The sequence below is a fragment of the Felis catus genome, chromosome F1, assembly GCF_018350175.1.
Source record: "Felis catus isolate Fca126 chromosome F1, F.catus_Fca126_mat1.0, whole genome shotgun sequence".
Lineage (NCBI taxonomy): Eukaryota > Metazoa > Chordata > Mammalia > Carnivora > Felidae > Felis > Felis catus.
In genome coordinates this window covers 59,099,422-59,119,803 of record NC_058384.1, presented here as the reverse complement: position 1 = coordinate 59,119,803, position 20,382 = coordinate 59,099,422, and the positions used below count along the sequence as shown (strand labels likewise).

General features: G+C 43.7%; 1 protein-coding gene across 9 annotated transcripts in view; it reads right to left on the bottom strand.

The window, feature by feature from the left end:
• Positions 1-20,382, bottom strand: part of MIA3 (MIA SH3 domain ER export factor 3) — a 54,904-nt gene that overhangs the window by 27,417 nt on the left and 7,105 nt on the right. For all 9 annotated transcript variants that reach the window (XM_045048560.1, XM_045048561.1, XM_023247248.2 and 6 more), the window contains exons 4-6: positions 15,137-17,963; positions 12,492-12,653; positions 9,778-9,923 (exon numbers count right to left, since the gene is read on the bottom strand). In XM_045048560.1, the coding sequence (XP_044904495.1) occupies positions 9,778-9,923; positions 12,492-12,653; positions 15,137-17,963 (3,135 nt within the window). The remainder of the gene's footprint in view (positions 1-9,777; positions 9,924-12,491; positions 12,654-15,136; positions 17,964-20,382) is intronic.

Below are 20,382 nucleotides of genomic sequence, written 5' to 3'. Positions count from 1 at the left end.
ATTGAATAGCTTCTAATGCTAGGTCTTCAAGTTCACTAATCTTATCACCTACAATGTCTGATCTAGCACTACTTCCACCCCGTATATTTATCATCTCTGTCACTGCAGTTTTCAAATCCAGAAGTTTGATTTGGGTCTTTTTAAAAAAAATATCTTTTATGTCTCTACTTAACTTTTTTAACATCCAAAATATAGTAATAAAACCTATTTTAATATCCTTGCTTAATTCTAACATCTCTGGTAGTTCTTGGTTGGATAGGCGGATTTTTCTCCTCATCATGGTTTCTATTTTCTTGCCTCTTGGCATGACTAGTGATCTCTGACTGGATGCCACACATTATGAACAAATGTGCTGGCTACTTTTATGTGTCAACTTGAGTGGTTATGGGGCACCCAAATTAAACCTTAATTTTTGTGCTTTTGAGGATGTTTCCAGATGAGATTAGCATTTGAATCGATTCACTCAGTAAAGTAGACTGCCCTTCCCAATATGGGTAGGCATCATCCAATCCACTGAGGGCCTGAAAAGAGCAAAATGCAAAAGGAATTCACCCCTTTCTCTGGGATTGCTTGAGCTAGGACATCATTCTTCTCCTACCCCTGCTACTCCTGGTTCTCAGGCCTTCAGACCTGACTAGCATCTACACCATCAGCTCCCTTTGGGACTCAACCTGAATTACACCACTGGCTTTCCTGGGTCTCCAGTTTGTAGACAGCAGACTGTGGGACTCATCAGCCTCCATTTGTGCGTTTGTCAATTCCTTATAAAAAACCTCTTCTACCTATGTGTGTGGCCGTGTGTGGGTGTCCCCTATTGTGGCACAGAAGTGAGGAACCCGGAGTTGAGGAGACGGAGCTGAAAGTCCAGGGAAAGCAAGGCAGCTAAAACTCACAGGGCTGAGTACCAAGAGGAGGCATGGGGCGGGGTGAGAGAGCAAACACTCAGGGGATCCATGAAAGGTCGCCTTTAAGAATTCATCGGCACATGAGGTTGACAAAATTACTCAACATCAGAGAAACTATCCAATTGTTCCCAGGGAACAGTTCCTGACATAGGGCCAAGAATAGTACCTTATGATTCTAGACCTGGATGAAGTACGCAGAGGGTCTCGACTCAGACTAAATGCTGCTCGTACCTTGCCTAACAAACCTGAAACTCCAGGACGCCAAAGAATCAAACTATTTCCTAGTTATTTACCTGAACAAACAAAGCTCAAGAATGTTGTATTAGTCAAGGTTCTCTAGAGAAACACAACCTGGGACTCTTTCAGTGCAGTGAGCAGGCACAATTGTAGAGCTCACAGCACTTGTTCCCGATCTTTTGGGAATCACTGTCCTTTGTTACCTGATGCCCAGTGATTTGAAAATGGCTTCATTAATTTTGTCTGATTTTTTTTTTCTCTCCAGTTGTTTCAGTGATGGTAAAGCCAGTATCTCTAAATCTATCTTGGCTGAATGTGGAAATCATGCGATTTTTTTGGACTTTTTAAAATGTTTATTATTTTTGAGAGAGAGAGAGAGAGAGAGGAAGCAAGGAAGGGGCAGAGAGAGAGGGAGACATAAAATCAGAAGCAGGCTCCAGGCTCTGAGCTGTCAGCACAAAGCCTGATGCAGGGCTCGAACTCACAGACTGTGAGATCATGACCTGAGCTGTAGTCGGCCACCCAACCGACTGAGCCACCCAGGCACCCCCCTTGTGCTTATTTTTTAATGATAAGATAATGAAATTAATTTTAAAAATTATCCATAGAGGAGGGTAACAACAGGTTCAGTGGACCTGGGACAAAACCTTGACTTCTCCAAAGAGCATTTGTTTTATAAATTGGCTTTGGATCTTATAAATATGTTAGATACTTGCAAAACAAAACAAACAAATACATTTAAAAGCAATCCCTAAAAAGTGAAAGCAAAAATGAAACAATTAACCTAACTGTATCAAGTTGATGGCAGGATGACAGAAAGGAATTATTTCAAGCATGCACTAGCGGGATATAGCTGAAAAACATCCTGAAAACATTTTCAATAAGATATCGTGGGTGGCAGTGTTGGTATCGGTGTTTTTAATATTGTTGTGTGACTACCGTAAAATGAAGTAAATATGTTGACATCATTGAAAACTGGGATTTCCGACACTGGAGAAAGAAAATACATGTGTAAGATAGATGAGGTTAAGTACAATCCCTCTAGCATCCTGATTTTATTTTGGAAGTATCCATATGGAACCAAGATGAATACTGAAACACACAAAAAAACTCCATGTCTTTCTTAGCCTTGCCCTCTGAAAAGGCCTAGAAATCCCAACTCAAAAGCAATAAGCATCTTCGTATCCAGAATGCAGCTTTTAAATACTATTTCCCATTCAAAGAAATCAGGGGCTCCTTAAAGAAATAACTCCTTCAAGGTGCAGGCAGGAAATGTAGAGGATTAGAACACGCTGGCACACTAGAAAGCAAGGAAGGTGTCAGTGACCACTGGGTGGTGTCCAAAAGGCTCCGAAGCCAAGCTGAAGAGGCTCCCACTAGCCAAAAGTGGGAGAAATTGAGCACTGGTAAGAATAAGAACTACAGTGGATTGAAACACACCAACTATTTTCAAATTCATGACATCGTAATAATGATTAGAATAGAGTTAGAAGAAATACACCAAAAAACCCCTCTGGACATCTCTGGATAAAGCCAGGAAACCAAGTCATTATTCTGGAAACTATTTAAATAGAAAGAATCAAATATTTATACTATACAAACTAAATCTCAGTGTAAACAATACTTGACTATGTTTCTTTTTGAAGAAATATCCCAGCCTTTAAATGAAGCAGCAACAATATAATCACCATATCACCATTTTACACTTGATCTTAGCCAAAAGGCCGAGAAGCGATCCCTTAACACCATTTTGCACCACAATATATTAACAGACTTAGTCAATGTTACCAATGACTAGTGACATCAAAAGTAGAGGGACATCCAGGGATGTTGCCTCGGTGGCTCAGTTGGTTGAGTTTCCAACTTCGGCTCAGGTCATGATCTCGCAGTCTGTGAGTTCGAGCCCTGTGCTGGGCTCTGTGCTGACAGCTCAGAGCCTGGAGCCTGCTTCAGATTCCGTGTCTCCCTCTCTCTCTGCCCCTCCCCTACTCGTGCTCTGTCTCTGTCTCTGTCTCTGTCTCTGTCTCTCTCTCTCTCTCCCTCAAAAATAAACATTAAAAAAAATTAAAAAACAAAAAGTAGAGGGACATCTATACATTAGATGCCTCCTGCTGAAAGCAAACATCTCCTGTTAAGTATCCTTGCCAATCAATATTGAAACTGAATCGGACTACCAATTCCCAGCAAATACAAAGAGTCAGAGAAACATGTTCAGTTACACTGGGGAATGTAGTTAGCAAAATGCAGAACACGATATAGCCCCTAGAGGACAAACAAACCGTTTCTTCAATGAATACATTCCAACAACAACAAACAAAAGGAGAAAATCTACAGGCAGAGGAAAGGGTATACTTGCCCTCCCACTGAAATAACTAGAAAACTGGACAAAACACATGAAAAACACAATTTTCAGGTGGAGAACAACAGGCCGCACACAACCGTGACCCCTGAAGGAAGGGAAAACAAGGAGGTGAGCCTGCTGGTCAACCAGCTTCCTGCCTGGAGACCCATTCTCACCTCAGCACAGGGAGAAGCCTCTCAGAGCCCACCAATCTCCCTGAAGAGGAGAAGGCCAGAGTTCAGGGAGACCGAGGTTACCGAAATGTTCAGGGAAAGGTACCACAAAGACGGGGGCTACAAAGAAAAAGAGTTCCAGAAATCCGTGAGGGGGTTTCCTTCAGTCTTTGCTGAATTTGAAGCAGATCTGCCCAAGGTAAGATTCTCTAAGGACGGGCAAAAAAAAAACCCTCAGATGAAAAGAATAGCTGCCACCATTCTGAAAGCTGACCAAATCCCAGAGTTCTACACAGGCGTGGGAAGCAAATTGCGCTCCAGTCAGTTAGAGTGACCTGACATTGCCTGACATTCAGTAGATTCCAGAAGAATCACGCCTTAAGAGTAGGGCTATACTACCTTCAGAGTCAAGACAACTATATACACAATCTTAAAAAAGTCTTAAAAATAAGACTAGAAAGGATCAAGCTGGTCCACAAGTAACAACTGTCTAGCAAAGCAAACCTCAGCATTTTAAAAAAGTCGCTAAAAACCAGACACTCAACAATGTAACATTCACAGCACCTGGCATCCAGCAACAACAAGGAATCACTAGAATCACTATGTGTAAAAATAGCAGGAAAGTAGGTTGACATGTAAAAACAAAACAAAACAAAACAAAACAAAACAAAACAGGAATATCCCAAGAGTAGGAGATAAATCAATCTATAAAAACAGACCAAGAGGGGCGCCTGGGTGGCTCAGACAGTTAAGCATCTAACTCTTGATTTCAGCTCACGTCAGGATCTCACAATTCATGGGATTGAACCCTGAGTCAGGCTCTGTGCTGTTAGCACAGAATCCTGCTTAGGATTCTCTCTCCCTCTCTGCCCCTCCCCTGCTCATGGTCTTTCTCTCTCTCTAAAGAAAAAGAAAAAAAAAAAAAAGAAAACAAAACAAGAAGTTGCAACAGAGATGACAATTGGCTTGAAAAAATTTCTTTATTTTTTTCTGAAAAAATTTGAAAAGAATATTTTAAAGTTTACCTTGGCCATACTGACAAAAAGGTGGAAGATATAAACAGAACCAAGTAGAACATTCAGAGCTGAAAATTAAACTACCAGAAATGAAAAATTCACTTGATGGGCTGAACCACAGATTAGATACTATGAAAGATGAATGAGGGGGCAGCACCTGGTGACTCAGTCGGTCGAGCGTCAGACTCTTCTTGGTTTTGGCTCAGGTCATGATCTCTCTCATGGGACCAAGTCCCGTGTCAGGCTTAATCACTGAGCCTGCTTAGGATTCTCTCTCTCTGTCCCTCCTTTCGTGTTTTCTCTCTCTCTCAGAATAAACTAATAAACTTTAAAAATTAAAAAAATTTTTTTTTAAAGGTCAATGACCATGAAGACAGCAATAGGAATACCTAAACTGAAGCAAAGACCTAGAAAGCTGAAAAGCAACAAAAAAGAACAGGGCCTCAGTGACCTGTGGAACTACATGAAGTGGTCTAACTTACGTGTAATTGGAGTCCCAGAAGGAAAGGCAAGAGAGGAGGGATACAAAAAAAATCTAAAGAAATAATGTGAAGACTCATCAAACTGTCCAGAGCAAGAGTGAATTTTACTAAAGGTAATTATGCTTCGTTAACCTGACTTTTCTAAAAAGTGTTTATTCACAGATGACATAATCACCTATCTACACAGAGAATCCTATGAAATCTACAAAAAAAAGTCCTAGAACTAATAAATAAGGTTTGAAGATACAAATATACAAAACCAGTTGTGTTTCTATGTATCAGCACAAAACAATGGTAAACGACATGTAAGAAAAACACAATTTTACATCAAAAATCATGAAATACAAAGGCACACAAAATCTGTGTGAAACCTGTACCTGAGACCTACAAAATTCTGCTGAGAAACAAAAGATCTAAATGTGGAGATGAACTTACTTCATGGATTAGTTGCCTTAATATTTGTTGATATCAATTCTTCCAAAACACATCTACAGATTCAACATAGTAACAAATAAAATCTCCAGAAGTTGGTTCTAAAATTTATATGGAAATGCAAAGGAACTGAAATAGCCAAAAACAATTTTGCCGATTCCGAGACCTACCATAAAGCTATACCAATCAGAAAAGTGTGTTATCTTAGGATAGAAATACAGATCAATTGAACAGAGTGCAGACGGACACACAAATATGGTCAGCTGATTTCTACTCAAGTGCCAAGGTAATCAGAAGGGAAAAGAAATGCCACAGGAGCAACTGATATCCACAGAAGAAAAATATGCAACTTGACACCATTCACAAAAATTAACTCAACACAGAACAGAGACCTGAACATGAAAGGTATAACTATAAAACTTCTAGAAGAAAGTATGAGAAAACATTTGCATCGTTGGAAGGGCCTATGATTCCTTAGGCAGGGAACAAAATGCACTAACCATAAAAGTAAAAATTAATAAAATCGTATTCACCAAAATTACAAATTTGCTCTTCAAAAGCAACGTTAAGAAACTGAAAGGCCAAGCCATAGACTGAAAAAATTATTCATAATATATATTTGACAAAGAAGTTATAACCAAAATACACGAAGAACTCTTAGATCTTAATATTTATGAGGAAAAAAAATAATTTAAGAAAGGGCAAAAGAGGTGTGCCTGGCTGGCTCAGTTGGAAGAGATGTGACTCTTGATCTCCGGGTTGTGAGTTTGAGCTCCACACTGAGTGTAGAGATTACTTAAATAAATAAACTTTAAAAAGGGGGACAAAAGATCTGAAAAGCTATTTCGCACATGAACACACAACATGGGCATGTGAAAAAGTACTCATCATATATCACCAAGAAATACAATTAAAACCACAAAGAAGGGGGGGGGGTGCCTGGGTGGCTCAGTCGGTTGAGTGTCTGACTTCGGCTCGGGTTATGATCTTGCGGTTCCATGAGTTCGACCCCACATCAGGCTCTGTGCTGACAGCTCAGAGCCCGGAGCCTGCTTCGGATTCCGTGTCTCCCTCTCTCTGCCCCTTCCCCACTCATGCTCTGTCTCTCTCTATCTCTCAAAGATGAATAAACTTAAAAAAAAAAAAACAAACCCACAAAGAAGGGCGCCTGGATGGCTCAGTCGGGCGTCCAACTCTTGATTTTGGCTCAGGTCATGATCTCACCATCATGGGATAAAGCCCCACGTGGGATTCTATCTCCTTCTCTCCGCCCCTCCCCACTCATGCATTTTTTCTCTCTCTCAAAATAAAAAAATAAACTTAATTTTTTTTTAAACCCACAAAGACTATCTACTAGAATGTCTAAAATTTATGACCGATAATATCAAATGTTAGCAAATATGTGACCAAATGGAAGCCCATAAATTGCTATGGATGTATAAACTGGACAGTCACTCTTGAGAATTATTTGGCCACTCCTTTCCAGCTAAAACAAACTTACCATGTGGCAGGGCAGTTTCACTCCTAGGAATGAGTCCATTTTATACTTATAATTCTCCAACGGGCAAACAGAACCTATAGTGAAATACAGTGTTGCCGGGAGCCAGCGGTAAAGGAGACACACTGAGAAGGTACATGAGGAAACTTCTCTGAATGAAGGAAATGTTCCATGTCTTGGTTATGATTGTTTTAACATGAGCGAATACATTTGTTAAAACTCACTGAGCTGTATTCTTAAAATGGGTAACCTTTATTATATGTCATTTATATCTGACTAAAGTTGATTTAAGACATATGGCAACCTTCTATAGTATCTGGACCCCAGCAAAATCTTGATTTGAACAAAAACTATTTTTAAAAGTAGGAAAGGGGATTTTTAATGTGCCAAATATTGGATGATATTAAGGAATTACTGTCAACTTGGGACTAGGCCATGGATTCATTTTACAATTACTTCTGCTTTTATATGTTTGAAACTTTCCGTGATAAAACACTTAAAAAATTAAAGCACCACTTCAAACATTCAGAGTTACTATACAGAAAAAGAATTAGATTCTACAAGAAGGAATCACGCAAGGAAACTCTAGAGTCAATAAGAGAATGAGTGAGCCAACAGGGCAACGTACGGCCCTGTAAGGTTAGGTTGTTCACACAAGGAGCTGCTGACGCCCAGATCGCCTAACTACCTGCCAGGTGACTAAGAGGACATTTCTGCAATTAGTGAAGCTGGACAAGCTGCCCCCGAAGGTCCCTTCCAGCTCCAAGATTCCATCAGATCCATGAATCTGACTTCTGGTCCAGTTTTCCTGAACAAGTCAGCACCCCAATACTCCCCAGCCTTACCAAAGAATTATCTATACTACTTGATATTTCACAAAAACTGTTTCAAGATATTTTCCATTTTCTCAGTTTTCACATATCTGATATGCCCTTTTCTTAAACCTTTCCAAAATCAGAATCATGCTTTATACCTCTCAGAATCTTCTATTCCTAGCACAACACTCTGCACATACTGGGCCATCAAAATGCTTTCTTGACAACACCTTTAAAGTCCATGTTACTTTGTAACATTGTGCCCTTTTCCCTGGCCATTCCCGTCTGTGCCTTCTCCCATCCCCAAGCAGAGACCCTGTTTTATACCACATCTGTGGCCCCCAAGTGGGCCTAGAAAGGGACTCTGTGCATATCCACAAACAAAATGAATAAAGAACTCCTTCTACATCTGGAGGCTGTTAAATTTTTGAAGTGACAATGATTCATTCTGATGATAAAATGTGAATACTGAAACTGCCTTAATCACTGAAAATGTCATTATTCTAACTGCACAGGTCATGCACACCTTTACCTGGGGGGCTGCTAACCACCACAACCATGGAGAAAGCTAAAAACTCTTCCCAGTGGCCTTCCTCCTGAATTCCCTGGGTATCCAGTGTTTTTATGCTTCCCTCTGACCATCCAAATGAGAAGCAGGCAGAGGGTGGTGAGATCCTACAAATGCCAGGCACTGCACTGAACACTTTATTATCAAGTCATTTAATTCTTACAACAATTGCAGTAGGTATTATCAGCATTTGGAACATGTAGGACAGCTAAACGGAGCTCAGTAATTTGCTGAAGCTTCTCAATGATGAATCTGGGATTTGAAACCAGATAATCCTGGCTCAAAACTCATGCATTTTTATGGAACGGGGCGGCGGGGGGGGGGGGGGGGGGGATTCCTCTTTCCTACACAAGTCTTGAAATAACAGAACATAGTGGAAAAATAGTTTTATGGGGGAGGATACTTTTCTTTACAGGTCCAAGGACAACTTGGCTTCCAGCTTCTGAAAAGCTTGCTCATTCCCACAATTTACCGAAAAATGTCCAATTTCAACAAATACCACAAGGGGGAGCTAAGTCCTAAAAAGCTTAAATATGCTTCCAGGTAGATTAAATGTCTCATTTGAATCCTGACTCCCTGAGAAAGATAAATCTGAATACTCTGCCATAAGTGACTCTTTCTAAGACACAAATCTAACCACATCCCTTTCCGCTTAAAACCTTCCAAGGATCCCAATCCCAAAGAGCGTAGCACTACCTGTCACAACACACAACTTCCTTTACCTATCTCCCTATCTCCCTCCAAAAGACGCCCTCCAACCACACCCTCAACTATTCAACACCAAAAAGGCTTCCATGGCTTCCCCAAAAGGCCTTCTCTTTGTAATACCGTCCATCTCTCTGAACATGTTATTTCCTCGGTCGAACCGCATGCTACCTCCCTCTCCACCTTCTATTCAGCAACACATATCAAACTCCCGTTTGTCCTTCAGCTCCTGCCGAAACTTCTGACCTTCTCTGCCCATCCTCCCACCACAACGAAATCAGTGTATCCAACACATCATTCTCCCATCGGGAAAATACTCTCTGCCCGTATCATATTATGTCCCCAGTGAAGGTCTTTATCTCCCTGCTGGACTAAAAGGTCCTGCTGGGGAAGAGCCATGTTTTACAGGTTTGTCTATGCCCGGCTCTGACACACCGCAGATCTGAGCTAAGAACCCATCAAATTATACACAGGTGACCCATTTCAGAGGCTGAAGTCAAAGGATCAGTAGTAATTTTAAGTTCTTGATCTCATGCTCAAGATCAACTCAAAAACCGTAATTAATCGATAACTCTATCTGAAGAAGCTATGTATGTCGAACTTACCGTCTTAGTTAAATAAATTATGAATGAATATATTATAAGAATTGCATTTTCCAAAGGTGAGACACTTGCTGGCTCTTCAGCATTTGTTTCTAGTTTCTTTTTTGCATCAACAGCATCAACAGGACTGCTTTCTGTTGGAATTATCCCTAAAATTGAGGGTGAAAATTAATATTTTATAATATGCTTTAGAGTAAGACTTGTTTCTCTTCGTTTAAAATATTTATTGAGTGCCCACCGAGTATGAGTCAGTGGCTTCTCTTAAAGACGTATACAGACTTATAGGGGCGCCTGGCTGGCTCAGTCAGTAGAGCACGTGGCTCTTGATCTCAGGGTCATGAGTTTGAGCCCCAAGTTGGGCATAGAGATAACTTAAGATAAAATTAAATCATATTTACTAAAAAAAAAAAAAAAAAGACACAGTTTCTATAGGTCTTATATAAAGGCGTATATAACTTATATAATTACGCTCTTAAAGAATTCTAGAGAGAACAAAATTCAGAACACCCATTCGAGCCATCATGCCCTTCCATTATGAAATGAACGTATCTCCAACACACCCTACCCCTCACCAGATCTCCCATCATGTCTCTGGCAAAACAACTGCTCTCTGAACAGTATTTAGTCATGGGAATTGAGAAAAGCAGAATCTTATGGGTTTTTTTTTTTTTTTTTTTTCCCACACGGACACAGTTGCATTTACCAGATGTTCATTCAGTGCCGGTGAAGCATTGTGTTAGAAACTTCAGGCAACCGCTGAGTAGAAAAGCGTCAGCTTGCAGACCCGCAGGTGGACTGCACCCGTGCTTAGCACGGTGTCTGGCCCCTGGCAGGTGACTGCTCCCTCACAGATGAATGACAGCTACACAAAAGAGAACAAGGTAAACGCCCAGAGACGCTAACGGGAACTGCTTACAGAGCGGGGGCTGGCCTGAAGCTCTGCTAAGCCTGAAAGGGTTTCACTAGAGGAGGTGGCGGGGAGGTGACCTCAGTTTGAATTAGTTGAGGCTGGGCCCGTTCTGTAAACAGCTAGGAGCTCAGCGAGCGGTTGGTGAGGGGCGGAGGAGGTGACTCTCTCCCAACCCAGAGACTCCACTCACGATGGATCTATGACTGTGACCCTGGGGAAGTGTCCACAGTCAGGGCGGCTGAGATGCACGAAGGGACATTTGGGAAGATGAGCCTGTAAGGGTAGCTCACGTCATCCTGTGGCAGAACTCGGAAGGACCGGGCAAAAAATCTGTTTTTAATTCTGCAAGCAGAGGTTTTCCTAGCCTTGAAAGTTTCTGAGCAAGAGCGTTAACGAGACATCGTGGCGTATGACTCATTTTCAACAAGCTGAAAAAACTCTTTTGACTCTTTTTGAGATAAAGACTTTAGAACTAGAGAGGATGATACATGAATGCAACGTCCTCGGAACACGGGAGGCCTCTGATAGGTCATTTCTTCCCCAATTACAGAATTCCTGCCCATGCCGTGGCTTCTCCTGAAGGCCCACACGGTGCTACCAGGTCTCATGGGTAGCGTTTTATCCCGGGTTACACACCACAACCTCGAAGGACACGGAACCAGTAATGGTATCACACACACCACCCCCCACAGTGGACACACAAAATAACACAATTAGCCTTTCTTCATTAGCAACCTGTTGATGCCATTATTGGGCTTGTCGTCTTGTTTTTAAATAGTCTCCTCAATCCAAATGAAGTGAGTTGCTCTCCACTGAGTGTTTGCTGCGCCCTGTGATTAATGCTGACACACTGGTGTCAGGCCACGTGGGACCACGACACGATGCACAACTTTCTGTACTGCTCCCCACGGCGTACAGACACCTAGGCATAAATATCCCCTTCACGGTTTTTAAGGTTTTTGCCGTGTCCAGGTAGCAAATTAACACAAGACCTGAGCCACACTGTATTCTACTGGGGGCGGGAGAGGGGGGAGAAGAATTTGTGGGTTTTAAAGCAGTGGCTCTTGGGGCGCCTGGGTGGCTCAGTCAGTTAAAGCATCCAACTTTGGCTCAGATCATGATCTCACAGTTCAGGAGTTCAAGCCCCGTTACGGGCTCTCTGCTGTCAACATGGAACCTGCTTCAGACTTTGTCTTCTCTCTCTCTCTGCTCCTCCCCGCTTGTGCTCTCTCTCAAAATAAATACACTGAAAAAAATAAATAAATAAAGCAGTGCCTCTCAAACTTTCAGCTGATCAGAATTTCCTGGAGGGCTTGTTAAACACAGCTTGCTGGTCTCCACCCTCAGAGTTTCTGATGCCGGCTGGTCTGGTTGAAAACTACTGTTTGAGAACATAAGGCCTTTGAAGAATAATAGTTTAGACTGAAATTATTTACGTGAGTAATGAGAGCCAAACATTGATATTTTGGTTGGTTATAGTCTCTGGCCTTTTTCCTACTGCTGACCTCCATCCATCTGCCTCAACTGCTTTTCTTTCTATTCTGGGGTTTCTTGTTTTTTAACATTCATTCATGCCTGTCTTATTCTCCCTTCGATTTCCCGCCTTTAGGAACAAATGTCCAGGGGCACCTAGCTGGCTCAGTTGGTAGAGCACACGACTCAGGGTCATGAGTTCGAGCCCCACATTGGGTGCAGAGATTACCTAAATAATTAAAAAAGGAAAAAAAAAAAAAAAAAAGAACAAATGTCCTAGAAGCTCTTGTTTATGACACACCTCTACTTTGTAGAAAAAATCTGCAAGTTTTACCTGGGTCTATGTCCTTCTCAGTAGTCAGCTTCTGTGACACTTCTGAGCCACCCTTGTCACCAGTCCCAAGTTGATCCAACTGGCTGGGCTCTTTGGGAATCTGTGCTCTAAGGTCTTCTGTGTGATCCTGTGGGAAACTATCTTCAAGGGGTGGCTCTATTCCTACAGGGAAGAAGAATGCACTGGGCTGGCAAAGCCTTGACGATATTCCCCACTCGGCCTCTCCCACTGGGCAGCTCTCCCTCCCCGGTCACCCCCTGGGCACCTTCCCACTGCCCTCCCTCCACATGCCGGGATCCCAGGAAGCTCGACTGAGTGGGGAAATAAGAGTTTCAGTTGCTTTTGTCTCACTTCACAGATGACTACAATTTACAAAGAAACCCGTATTCCGAAGTATTTTATAAATAAACCCATTTGTGGTAAGGGGTTCAATAACCCTAACTCCCCTTGACAAACCCAACACATGCCCAACCAGGTGAATGTGCAGAAGAGAATCCCAGTCAAGGGCAGAAATAGGAAATATCTACGCCACACAAAAAGAACACGAATTCTTTCATTCACAAGCATGTTTGTTTCACAGAGCTAGCGTTACCAAAGGCAGCTTACTGAAATAGCTTTCAAATATTTTCAGAGTACCTCTAATTGTCAAAAAGAGTGAGAACCCATTTCCTTCCCCAAGAGGCTTAGGGCAGAGTCCAATGTGACCCACACGAAAGATGAATTTCTTTAAAGCATCACAGTTTACCCTAAAAATTCATCAGTTTTGCATTCTAATGGAAAATAGGTCTGCTTTGATTACATGCAAAAATGTTCCCCTCCCCAAATTCAAGAAAAACTGGCCCTCTGGGAAGACAGCATTTATCCTGTGGCTTTATATCCCCCTGGTACGCTATCATACGCCACAGTTTAAATACCTCAGGCTGAAAAGCGTGGAACTAGGAATCAGGTTATGTTAGGAGACTGGCTCAGGGTCCGTTCAATCAATATTTACTGAAAGGCTTCCACATGTCAAGTGCTGTGTTAGAGAGCCCTGCATCCCGGTCATGTCCCTGGTTAATTCATCTGAACGCAAGAATCCGAGGGCCCAGGAGAAGTTCACTAACCTAAGTGACTGCTCCAAAGAGGCAAGAAAGAACATGACACCCACAAAAGATGAAAACTGAGGGGGGTGAGGATAAAGAAACTCTGGCAAGGCATCAGGTGAAATGTGATGCTAGCTCATCCTTGGTCAGAGAGCAGTTACTTCACACGAAAGCCCTTTCGGAGGCTTCCGGTTGTGAAATGAGTAAGTTACAAGGGTGAAAGGTACAGTGTGGGGAATACAATCAGTGGTCCTGTAGTGGCCTGTAGGCTGCCAGATGGTAGCTACAGCAGAACGCACAGACCTGTCCCTGTCACTATGCTGTGCACCGGAAACTAATGTAACATTGTGTTTCAACTACACTGTAATTTAAAAAAGGGGGCAGCAGGGCGCCTGGGTGGCTCAGTCGGTTAAGCGTCCGACTTCGGCTCAGGTCATGACCTCGCGGTCCGTGGGTTCAAGCCCCGCGTCGGGCTCTGTGCTGACTGCTCAGAGCCTGGAGCCCGTTTCAGATTCTGTGTCTCCCTCTTTCTCTGACCCTCCCCTGTTCATGCTCTCTGTCTCAAAAATAAATAAATGTTAAAAAAAAAAAAGGGGGGGGGGCGACTGGGTGGCTAAGTCTGTTAAGCCTCCGACTTTGGCCCAGGTTATGATCTCACGGGTTTGTGAATTTGAGCCCCACATCAGGCTCTCTGCTGTCAGCACAGAGCCTGCTTCAGATCCCCTGTCCACCTTGCTCTCTCTGCCCCTCCCCCCCTCGCTCTTGCACTCTGTCTCTCAAAAATAAATATTAAGAAAAAAAAAAAAGGAATTTACTCGGGGTGCGTGGCTGGCTCAGTAGGTAGAATGTGCAACTCCTGACCTCAGTGCTGTGAGTTCAAGCCCCACATGAGGCATAGAGTTTACTTAAAAAAACAACACAAAAGAATTTACTTAAGTTACCAAAAAATTCCTTTCATAATTTACATGAAACTTGTACTTTTTTAACAGGTTTACTTGGGATGTCATTTTCTTGTTTGTAGCTTTCTCTTTACCTGCTTGTCAAGGTTCCTTTAGAAAATGCTAGCAATCTCAGGGTGCCTGGGTGGCTCCATCGGTTAAGCACCCGATTCCTGATTTTGGCTCAGGTCATGAACTCAACAGTCTGTGAGTTCAAGGCCTGCATCAGCCTCCATGCTGACAGCACGGAGCCCACTTGGGATTCTCTCTCTCTCTCTCTCTCTCTCTCTCTCTCTCTCTCTGCCCCTCCCCCACCTGCTCTGTCTCTCAAAATAAATAAATAAACTTAAAAAAATTTTTTTAATTAAAAAAAAAGAAAAAAAATGCTAGCAGGCTCAACTGTCCTAAGGGGAAAACAGGATGAGAAATCCTGACCCATGCTCCAGCCTAAAAGGAAGAAAGCAGGAAGGGACATGTAGATGTCACAGTGCTGTCCCTCACCTTTAGGCACACTGCAAACTGTGGACAGAGCTTTACCAGGAAGGCAGGAGGCACTTCCCCAACCACTCTGCGCCCCACCTGCCTCTCAAGCCCAACTCCCCAAGGCCACAGGCAGGCGCTTTACCTTCCGTGGCGCCAGCCCAGCCTTCCTCCGTGGGTGGAGTCGTCGCCAGCGGCGTGGTCTCCTCCATGGTGGAGTGTTTGTACCTCACAAAATAGATCAGGTCTTGAACATCGTCAAGGACCGCCGCCTCTTCAAATATGTTATTTTCCTTGGTGCCCAGCTCTCTGTTTTTGGTCACACGAGCGTCCAGCATCTTCTCTGCTATGCTCAGAATCTGGGACTCAGACGCACGGAAGACCTTGTCCAGGACTTTTTCCACATTATAGGGCAGGCTCTCCCGCTGCGCGGACTTCAGCTTTACTGACATTTCGCGGAACATGGCTTCCAGCTCATGGACGTCGAAGTACTTCTGGAAACGCTGCAGAGACTGCTGGTCTTTAAAGAAGCTGCTGAGGATAGGCAAGTCGTTCACCCGGTCCCCGTGGGGCGGCTGCACAGCCCTGTGCGCAGTCCAGTGCCACAGGTCACCGTCGTGCTCCTCAACTGCAGACCCCTGGCCCTCTGTGTCCGCCACCCTCTCCAAGTCCTCCTGGTCCTCTTTGGAGAGTCCTTCCACCCCGGGCTGCTCAGCGGGCCCGGAGGTCTTCAGGTATTCCTCAGGGCCGTCTTGAAAATCATCAGAATCTTGATTCTCAAACACTTCCCCTAACTCTGGGGTCTCATTTTTTTGGTCAGGAGAGTCACTTCCTTCAGATGGTCTCTGTGCTTTCTTACCCACAAGAGGGCTTTCTTTTTCCACCACCCCACCACCCGCTTCCCTGCCCCCTGTGTCCACCCCTTTGCCCAAAGTTTCACTTTCTCTTTCAGTTTCCAAGATATTGCTAGTTTCTTCTTTGTTTCCTTCTGCTTCTGCAGCAGTACTAACGGTGCCTAACATGGCCCCTGCAGGGGCCTGCGGATGAACATCTAACCGCCCACCTTGAATCTCAGGGCTTTTTTCTTTAGACTGTTTTGCACTTAGCGCATTTTCATCCTCCAGTAGTTGTTCAGGGCCGTAATCGGCTTCTGCTTCTGGTGTCTCGGGATGGAAACCTGGCACTTCCAGGCTATCCACCTGGCCTCTCGTCTCCACTTCCTGCGTGCCCACTGCAGGCTTGTAAGGAGCCGTTTCTTCCCCTGAGGAGTCCTCTTTGACCACTTCCTTGGAGAGCTGTAACTTCTCATCCATCTGCCTATCACGTGCATGGGCCACCTCTTTTCCTTGTGGCCAGGAAAGATTTCTTCCCACGGTGGGACCCTCTTCGTCCAGTTCTCTTGGCAAATCAGCTTCACCTGGAGGGGAAGCCCTCGGCTGACCGTCAGTCTTAAGACGCTGTTCCTCTTGAAATCCCTCGTGTGGAGGCTCCGGTGAAAGCGTGTGTGGTTTTGGTCCACTTACTAAAGCGTGCACTTCTTCCGCGTCGTCTTTGGATGCATTATGCGGACTACCCCCCGGCGTTGGTGCGATGCCCACGGATTCTTGCTCCATCCCTTCCTCGGTCACTTGACTCCCTGCAGCTTTGGGTACCGCTTCACGCTCCGAGCCACCCTCCAAAACCCGCTCTGCAGGCTTTTCTTCATGGAGCATTCCTTTTGACGTAGGAACAGCTGCTCCTTCTAGGTCATTTTCTTTGTTATCAAAAGCTGATTCCGACATGTCTTTACTCTTTCCAGCAGCTGGCAAAGAGCCGAGGTCACTGCTTCGAGTAGGACCGTGTGCCTTCATGCCTTCCTGCTTCCCTTCCAGCCCCATCTCAGCCTGCGCCAGGCCCTTCTTGGATTCCTCAACTTTCCTCCCGTTTCCTGTAAAGTGAATTTCCAGGTCTTTGTCATTATTTGTTTTAGGGGCCTCTACAGTCAAAAGCCCATCTTCTGCTTTTTGGGGGTCGGCGTAATCTGGTGCTGATTGTGGTTTCCCCCATTTGCTATCTGGGATGAATGCGTCACCACCCTCCCTTCCTTCCTCTGGGTCAGAACTCCCTATGTCCAAGCCTGTTTGTCTGTCACCATCTGTGAAGGAGAAGACAGTATCCTCCCAGGTTGTTAGTATATTTTGATCATAGTTTTTGATGCCAGGGGGCTGAGTCACCTCAACCTTATCCTTTTCATTTGTATTCTGCTCTGTATCTGTTGGATATTTCTGAACTCCAGACTTCATTGGGACCTTCACATCTTCCCCAGCGTGTGTGAAGGTCAGTAATGGCAGGTCGTCCAAGTTTTCTTCATCCTCCTCATCTTCCTTGCCAACTGTGTAATACTCAGTATCCAGCTCCTCGTCAAAATCATCTTCTAATGAAGTAACAAGTCTGGTTGTCTCATCATCAGAGACAAGGGCATCGGCAGTCGAGCCAAATTTGGTTTTTAAGTCCAGAGTCATTTCTTTTTTCAAAAGTTTATAAGCATCAATCTTCTCCTGTTCACTCGAGAGCTGAGACCCATTGCTGGTTTTGTTGTTTTCATTTTCCGGCACTTTCAGTTTATCTTGTAGCATTTCCTCAAAAGGTTCAAATGCAAGCTGGTCTCCCTGAGCATGATCTGCTTGACTGTTTAAGTGAGGGTGGTTCCTCTGAGCCCCAGATCTTTCCCTGAGTTCCTTAGAGTTTTCTGAGAACACACTTTCACTCTCCTCTGAGTCAAGTTCTCCTGGTTCAGGTTCAAGTTCAGATTCAGGTTCAAGGTCGCTTTCCTCAAGTACTTCAAGAAGTGTGTCCTCATGCCCAGTTTTTTCTGTAGCTTTCTCAGAATCTCCAGGTGCAGAATTGTACAATTCCAAAAATCCTAAAAGCTCTTCTACGTTGTAATTGTCAAAATCATCTCTTCCCCCATCAAAACAAACAAAATCTGTCTCCTGTAAAAGAAAGAAAAACATGAGCATGTCACTAAGTGTCGCAAGAGCAAACTCTTACCCGTGCTAATGAAGGCTAACCTCAAACTGGATCCAGAGGGGCTTCGGTGCCAACCTTGGGCAATGACTGTTCTTGGGTAGTGGGAGGGGAATAAAAGCGGGTATCCACTTTTCCTTGGTTTCCTGCTTCCACGGAGAAGGACTCCTACCTGAGTAATATTCCTGATTTCCCTTCATCGTCTCCTCCCGAGGATTCATGTGGCTGGTGAGTTTGCTCTGCACCATCCCTGTTTTCTGTTTGGGACCTGCTAGAGGGAACACATATCCTCTCCACTCCATGCTATAAGTTTTATAGAGACAGCCCCCTTGGGGAGGCTAGCTAGCCCTGTTGGCTAGCCCTGTCTGTGGCTGGGTACGTCTGTCTTATTCCACACGACAAAGTTAGGAAACCCATTACTTCTGCACACCCAAGCCATGTTCACCAAAAAGTTTTATCAGTAAGTAATAGTGATACTTTGGTCTCCACATGCCTGACTGCTGAGTCTCTCAATTTGTTCTGAGCACAAGTGGAGAAAAACAGGGTGTCATTTATTGGGTCCCCCAACTCCCAAGAACTGTGCCTGATCTCTTGGGAATTCATGTCATAATAATATGCACAGGGGAAGCTGGAAGATGATCCAGCTTCCCCATCACTGTGCCCTCCAGACTATCCTTCTCTATTTAACCAGCTAGAGACAGGCAGAATCACCTTGCTGTCAGGCTCTAAGTCTACACAGAATTTTTTTTGGCTCATATTTTCTTGGCGCTGGGAAAGATAAATCAGCCTAGGAAGCCTTATTAAATACAGCCTTATTAAATTATAGGTGCATGGGCAATAAAAATTTAAAGGCACAAATAAGGGTGTCAGGGGGCTCCCCACTTAACTATTACCTCAAGTACAACTTGAAAACAAGATTCAGTAAGGAATATACTCTATTCTACATCAGGGTGGTAGGTGTCATTAAGGTCTGCTTTCAGGACTAGGCATAAACCTACATTCTTCCTTTCCTCCAATAATAAGCAACTTGACATAAATGGGGCCATAAACGGAAAGTAAGTTTAAAAGCCAACACAGGTAATTCTCTTCTCCTAACTAAACTCTCACCAAAGTCTGAGGAGCCCTGACCAGTGCAGTAGGGATGAATTTCTTCTTTTCACCACATCCGTTTCCAAGCCACTTTCTTAACACTGAGGGAAGCATGCTGTGGAGGTACACTAAGAAGGCAGACTCCCAAACAAGTGAGGTCACCGCAGCCAATGAACTGCTGTCTCACACCTATATCCTGGGGAGTCTCTTCATTAGGAATGAGGCCAGACAGGTAATGGGGCTGATTTTATGCCCCTTGAGACTACAATGAAATGTTAAGTACAGCACTGGCTCTGAGACTTCATATATTCTGCCAATCTCATCCAACGATGGCCCTAGGCCAGCTGCCTGCATATCTGTAGCACTCCAAAAAAACCTTAAAAAACTGCTCAAAGATTTCTGAATGAAGGTAGGCATCAATTACCACACATTTTGAAACTCCAGAAAACAGGGGCGCCTGCGTGGCTCACTTGGCTAAGCATCTAACTCTTGGTTTCAGCTCAGGTCACAATCTCACCATTTGTGGGTTCGAATCCCGCGTCCGGCTCTGCTCTGATAGCACAGAGCCTGCTTGGGATTCTCTCTCCCTCTCCCCATCTCTGCCCCTTCTCCCCTCTCTCTTTCTCCTTTTCTCTCAAACTAAATAAATTAAAAAAAAAAAAAAAAAAAAAAAAGTCCAGAAAATGATCCGCAGGACTAAGGATCCCAGAACACAGAATCCTTGCCATCACAGAGCTATGTCATGCACCCAGATGAATGCTTTATAGGATGCACAGTCAGTACCATGCAGACCTGTAACGTAACTATAATCCCTTAAATCACTAAAGAATCAGTAATAAGAAAACCACTGTAGGGGCGGCTAACCATGTGACTCTTGATTTTTGGCTCTGGTCGTGATCCCATCGTTCATGGGTTTGAGCCCTGTGTTAGGCTCTGTGCTGACAATGCACAGCCTCCTTGGAATTCTGTCTCTCCCTCTCTTGCCCCTCCCTCGCTTGCATGCACAATCTAACAATAAACTTTAAAAAAAGAAAAAGAAAAAAGAAAACTATTGTAAATTGGCATTTCTGACCTAGTACATAGTTTATTTAGCATTTAATCTGATTTCTCTACACTTAAAATGTCTAAGAGCTATTCAATGAGTAAAGTTTTCTAATGGAGATACCTTCTTCTTTAGCCTATAAAAAGGTATAGCTCTTAAACTTAATAACTAAGTACAAAGATATTGAATTCTTTTTTCTCATAGAAAGCAGCAAAAAGAAACCCTATATGACTGTACATATTAGACAATTACCA